The following is a 5,763-nucleotide window of genomic DNA, read 5'->3' on the forward strand; positions in this document are numbered from 1 at the left end:
CTCTAGCAATTGTGACGCAAGCTATGACAGCGAATCTAACAAAATGGTCCTATACCTATGACGCAATCCCTGCAGGCAGCATTATAGTAAGAAACTACACCGACCTCCCCTGGGCAAAAAAGGCATTCAAAGTAGCTCCTAAACAAAGGCCTAGCGAATAACCTACAAAGAAAACTAAATAACAAACGAATAATAACTGCAAATGTACCCTAAACGCGACTTGCTCTAGTAGAACATTTAAACCCCCCAAAGGCCCTTCAAACTTCATGCGAACGAATATAAGGTAGGCAACATCCTAACTAGGACACAGCCAGCTCGGACACTTAAAAAACCTAACAAGCAGCGAAAAACAATTTTTCATTCGCGTACAGGTCTCCCGTTGTCGAGAGAACTCGAAAAACCTTCTCGTTCTACTAAAAAAGCTCTAAAACAACATAATCTTCTTTAACGGACGCATCCGTCCCTTCACATGACCAGTGTCATTCACCTTGGACACAGCTGTCCATGCAATTAATGACCAGTGTCAAATCCTGCAAATACCAGCACTAAAAGCTAGTTCAGAAACCCTATAAAAATTCGAATCTAAGCGCAAAAATCTCGCCTGTAAAACGAGGGAAACCAAGGAATGAACTTAAATTTCTTCCCAGGGTAAGGGCCTGGGATGCGTTCAGCGTAAAGCATCCTTTAATGAACGATCGCTATTCGCTAGTCAGAAGGGGCCAGAAACTGGACGAAGGCCATAATGGGACTACAAGAGTAGCTCCATCGCTTTCTGCAGGCTCAGATAATGGATAACGCGAGCAACAGGAGCAACTGGAGGAACCACTAAACAATTCTCGGAACTTAACTCTTGACAAAGAAGTCAATTCCTGATGCACCCGGATTCCAGAAACGCGAAAAGAATCTAGGAAGCTTTGCTGTATAATAATTAGCAAAACAGTCAACTGTACGAGGGCCCTATATCTCTTCCAAACTTAGAAAGAGATCATGCTTGATTTGCCAATCGTCAAAGTCTATAAGCCGACTGATGTAATCGGCCTTCTCATTTTCAGTACGTGGGATCCACTGCACCTCCAAACAAATACTGTGCTCCGCGCAAAACTGTTTATCAGTTTAATAGCAAGCCTGTGCCAATCCAATTTCATGCTTCCGACCTCAATGATTCTAGCCGCCGTTTGGCTATCCGAGTGAAAAACGTGACAAGTGAACTTTCCAAAATTGGCGCAAAAGACTCTAGATCTAGAGCAAAAACAATGGCTGCAAGCTCTCTCCAAGTAGAACTCTTAGAACACTCTGAAGGCTCCCAAACCTTGTGACACACACAATTCTCATGGGAATAACCGAAGCGCACCCTGTAGCGCTGGTATCGGAGTAAGCGAAACGCTGTGGCTTATTATAGAGAAAACAATCGCGCACTTTGATGGAATTTAGATTGTTTTCCCAAAAGTATAACTCCCTAATGCAGTAGGGATCCATCTTAACTTCCGAGTCCCAGTGCTGCGCACGTAAAGTAGACATAATACAGTTCCTGGTCATGATCCTAGAAATGTTCCCGGAAACAGGCGCTGTAGAAATTATCTGCCCTGTAAAAGAGGCCAATCTTCTGGCAGAAAGAACAAAATCGGAGGCGATAATACTGTCAATGGTACTAGTGATCTTGGCAACCTCCTATCGACAATTTCAATGGTTCCGCGAGCACTATCCCAAGTGATACCCAACCAATCAAGCCTCTGGCAAAGTATCCACACTGACTTACCCTCGTTTGTAACAAAACCCGCCTTAGAAAGGTCAGCTCTAACGGCATCCGCGACAATACTGCACACTTGAGAATCCTTTTCAATACCCCATCCGTCGTCAAGAAAAACAGCAACGCAAATGCCCTGATGCCTCCAATGTTTCTCAAGAGGATTAAGGATCTTTGTGAACACGTGAGGGGTGGACGATAATCCGAAAGGCAAAACTGTAAACACATGGAACTTCACTTGATTGGAATTAGAATGCTTCCAGGAAAAACCAAGATATGTTTGATGGCCCTCAAAAATTTCAACGTGTTGGTACCCACTTTTCAGGTCGAAGGAAAACATATATGCGCCCCGCACGAAGTAAGACATAGCTGTTTTCCATTCTTCGTAAAAAAACACGCATAAAACCTGAAAAAAGGGAGGGTGGGTGGGGCCAAATCTGAAAACATTCGAAGCAGAAACAGTCCCAAAGTGCTAAGATCGCAAGCGAGAGAGAGAACAGACTGAAAACAGCATCTTAAATAGGTAAAAGGAGCCAGTCGGAAGCTACGAAAAGCGCATTGCGACACCTAAAGGCGACAAACTGTAAGAAGAATGCGAAGCTAAAATAACAGTGGAAAATATATTTGGGACCGATACGTTTACACGTCGAAAATTAACAGGGCTGTGCCTTAAAATCGTCGACAAGGTCCCTAACATTTGGTGTGCTGTGGCGATTTTTTAGCGCGTGTAAATGGTTTAAAGGAGTAGAAATTAGGGCGGCCAGGAGCCCATCCTGGAGCGTGCAACTTCCATACAGCGTCTGTGAAACGGCGTTTTCACAAGTAAGTTTATTTTTAGACTAGCCCTTCCCGCGAATTAGGTCAAAAAACAAAGCCAGTTCCGGTTCGGTGACCCTATGACGTCAGCTGAATTTCTTGTAATTGATCATCGGGGTCCTGTGGGAGTCTCATTAGCGGGAAATTCAATCTAAAAATAACCTTACTTGTGAAAACGCCGTTCCACAAGTATAGTTAAGTTGCACGCTCCCGGTGATGGGCTCCTGGGGCGGCAGACTCTTAACTCAGCCGACTGAAAAGAAAAGGACGATTGCCGCAATCTGCGCAGCAAGCTTTTCGCGGTGCATCGCTACTCAAGCTGCAATTCTCACGTCTCTTGAAACAATCCAAGAGGATTTCATCAAAGTTAAAGTGCGTAATTATGTCAACTCCAAGTAAAATGAAGATATGATCCTCGCAATTACAACTGCAATTTACGCAATTGCAATTTAATCCCGAAAAAATTGCTCGGGACTTCAACTGGAAGAGTCGTCTTAGCCGTTAATTTCATTTCTATTTCCGCAGTTCATATCATTTAGATATGATTTCACTCTTTTCACGGGTAAGATGAACTCAATAAATAGGCCTGCTCCCAATTTAAGGATAACAGCGCTGGTGGAGAGGCCACGGGTTCGAATCCCGTTGAAGACCCGAGGACTTTTTCGGGATTAATTTGCAATTGCTTAAATTGCAGTTGTGACTGTGAGGATCATATCCTCATTTCATTTCTATTTCCGCAGTTCATATCATTTAGATATATGTCAACTCCACTCCACTTATTATAATAGTATATGATATATGGGTACCAACGGTATATTCTCTTCATGTCATTACTAAGGGCCTTTTCATATGAGCCCGGTTGACCGGGTTGGCTCATTAACCGAGATGAAACTGGTTTCTGTTCATATGGTGACTTTCAGCCCGCTTTCCGAGATGAACAAATTTGAAAAAGTGGTGACGCCACCATTCAGGCGTGAAATCTAAAGAACAAACCTGGCGAGAATTTCTCGAAATTCTTTCTTCTGTCAATAGAACTATTCCAAGCTTCAGTATCGAAGAAAAGAGAATTAAAAGCTCGGTAATGTCCATTCTATCACGAAAATGCATTGTATCGTTCTCCTCCCGGTAACCGAGATGGAGTGTTCATATGGCAAAATTTCCAGCGCCCGCCTACCGAGACCCCGAATGGAAAAACCCAGATCTCGGCAACCGAGCTGGCTCGCCTTCTCATATGAACACATTGACGTTTTTACAAAGGATTTAGAGGCAAGATCTCGGAAACCGGCCTCTGGGGCCCGTTTCTCAAAAGTCTTTAAACTTTACGGGCCGTTTTCGGGTGTCACAATTCCCTTTGTATCTCAAGAAAAGAGACGATTTAATTCGTCAAACTTCACAGTTATTTTTCTTTTTGTTGTCTTAAATACGTGTTAAAAGATCGGCTTTCCAAAACAAGCGGTTGGCAATTTCACAAATGGCTTTTCGGGCCCGAAAAGTTTTCGGGACTTTCGAGAAACGGCCAGCCAGGTCAACCGGGCTCATATGAAGAGGCCCTATAAGACATCCACGCTGTAAGAATAATTAATCAGGCAATTAAAATTTAAAATAAGGTTTATAGCAACTGGCGACCTGTCAACGATTGTGAGTCCAATAAACTAAACTGAGATGAAATGGTGAGAAGAAAGAATAAATAATATATTTTTAATATTAATAATTTTATTATTACGATTGTTTAATTCAAATTTGTTAACTTATAGAACTACTTATGGGACTGCGAATTTTGTATCAGGAATAAATGCAATCCCGTTTGCCGATCGTGAGCTTTTTGTCCCCCAAAAGTAAGTTTTTACTTTATTAATATTTTTTTCAATAATCGATATCCGAAAAATGGTCTTAAAAAAGCAGCTCATAGCTGAGACATCCCAGTACGCTTCGTCATCTCAAATTTTGAACTTAGGGGAATCCCCGACCATGAATAAATTTTTATGACTATTATTATGCGATATGTTTTTCGGACGTCAAAAGCGTTCGTTTATTAGCGAAGAAAGCTTGAGAAATTGAAATCCACTGTGTGGATTCCTCAAGTGAATGATAATAAGCGAAAGGTAAGATTCTCTTTACAGACACATCTGAAAGTCTACGATATTTTTGGTATTGTTACAAAACAAATTTCTAAAACCTCTCTGACTCATAGGAGAATTTACCAGCGTTTAACGCATTTCAGTCGTACAGAGAGCACTTATATACTAACTATTCGTCTAGTTAGATAGTTATAGTTTGAGAGACGCTTGCCAATGGCATTGATCAAGTAAACTCAGGATGTTTTCAGTGAAGACGGAAAAACAATAATCAAAACATTCGATCGTCCTCGCTCTCGCCCCTTGAACTTTCCGGACTCTCTCGGCGCGAGTAGTCCTCTTGTTGCTGGTTGAAATGATCTAAGAATGAGTTGCATAGATGCAAAAAAAGAGGACAAGTTATCCTGGCTGCTTCAGGCATGCAAAGGACAGGAAAGCAAACTAAGGAAAGGAAAGGAACTTTATTTAAAGTGTCTAGTCGTTCTAGCGCTGGAGCGCTAATTGAGGGGACACTGTAAACTGAAATTAACAATGAAAGCAAATTAAGTCAAATGTTGGTTTTTGAGGAGAGGGAGTACCCGGAGAGAACCTCTCGATGCAGAGTAGAGAGCCAAGGGTAACAATTTAATACCAGTCGATGCGAATGACTTATTAGATCGGATATTCAATCTAGTTTGGATGCCGGCTCCATCCGTTGAACAAAAAGTCAAGTGTTGAATTAATTGTATGAAATCACTTCGTAGCGAAATTAGTACTTAACTAAAATAATAATTGTTTAGGAATATTGTACCGTGAGGCGATGTTTATAGATCGTGTATTTTTTTGTATTTTGATCGAATTTGTGACTCTGTGAAGACCGCGAGATTGCGATTGTCGCTCGATCTGTCTTTTGTTGTAAGAACGAATTTGCATCCGGTGTTTTTTCTAGAATTTTGTCGTTGTTGACTATTTAAGCACCTACATCCTCTAATCAGTTTTACCTATATAAGCAAGAAAAGCCTTTTTACCGCCTAAAATTGATAACAGAACCTTTAAAAAATTTATTTTTAAATGAAAACCCGCTCTTTAGATGCAATAAGAGGAAGGGGCCTTAAAAGATAATTATTCAGTTTGTTTAGTGTGTTATGA

General features: G+C 41.3%; 1 protein-coding gene across 1 annotated transcript in view; it reads left to right on the forward strand.

The window, feature by feature from the left end:
- Positions 1-4,542: 4,542 nt before the first annotated feature.
- LOC137995920 (uncharacterized) overlaps positions 4,543-5,763 on the forward strand; it is a 12,152-nt gene continuing 10,931 nt past the window's right edge. The window contains exon 1 of the mRNA XM_068841370.1: positions 4,543-4,662. Within this exon, the coding sequence (XP_068697471.1) occupies positions 4,646-4,662 (17 nt within the window). The 5' untranslated portion in view covers positions 4,543-4,645. The remainder of the gene's footprint in view (positions 4,663-5,763) is intronic.

The sequence above is a fragment of the Montipora foliosa genome, chromosome 3 (genome assembly GCF_036669935.1).
Source record: "Montipora foliosa isolate CH-2021 chromosome 3, ASM3666993v2, whole genome shotgun sequence".
NCBI lineage: Eukaryota > Metazoa > Cnidaria > Anthozoa > Scleractinia > Acroporidae > Montipora > Montipora foliosa.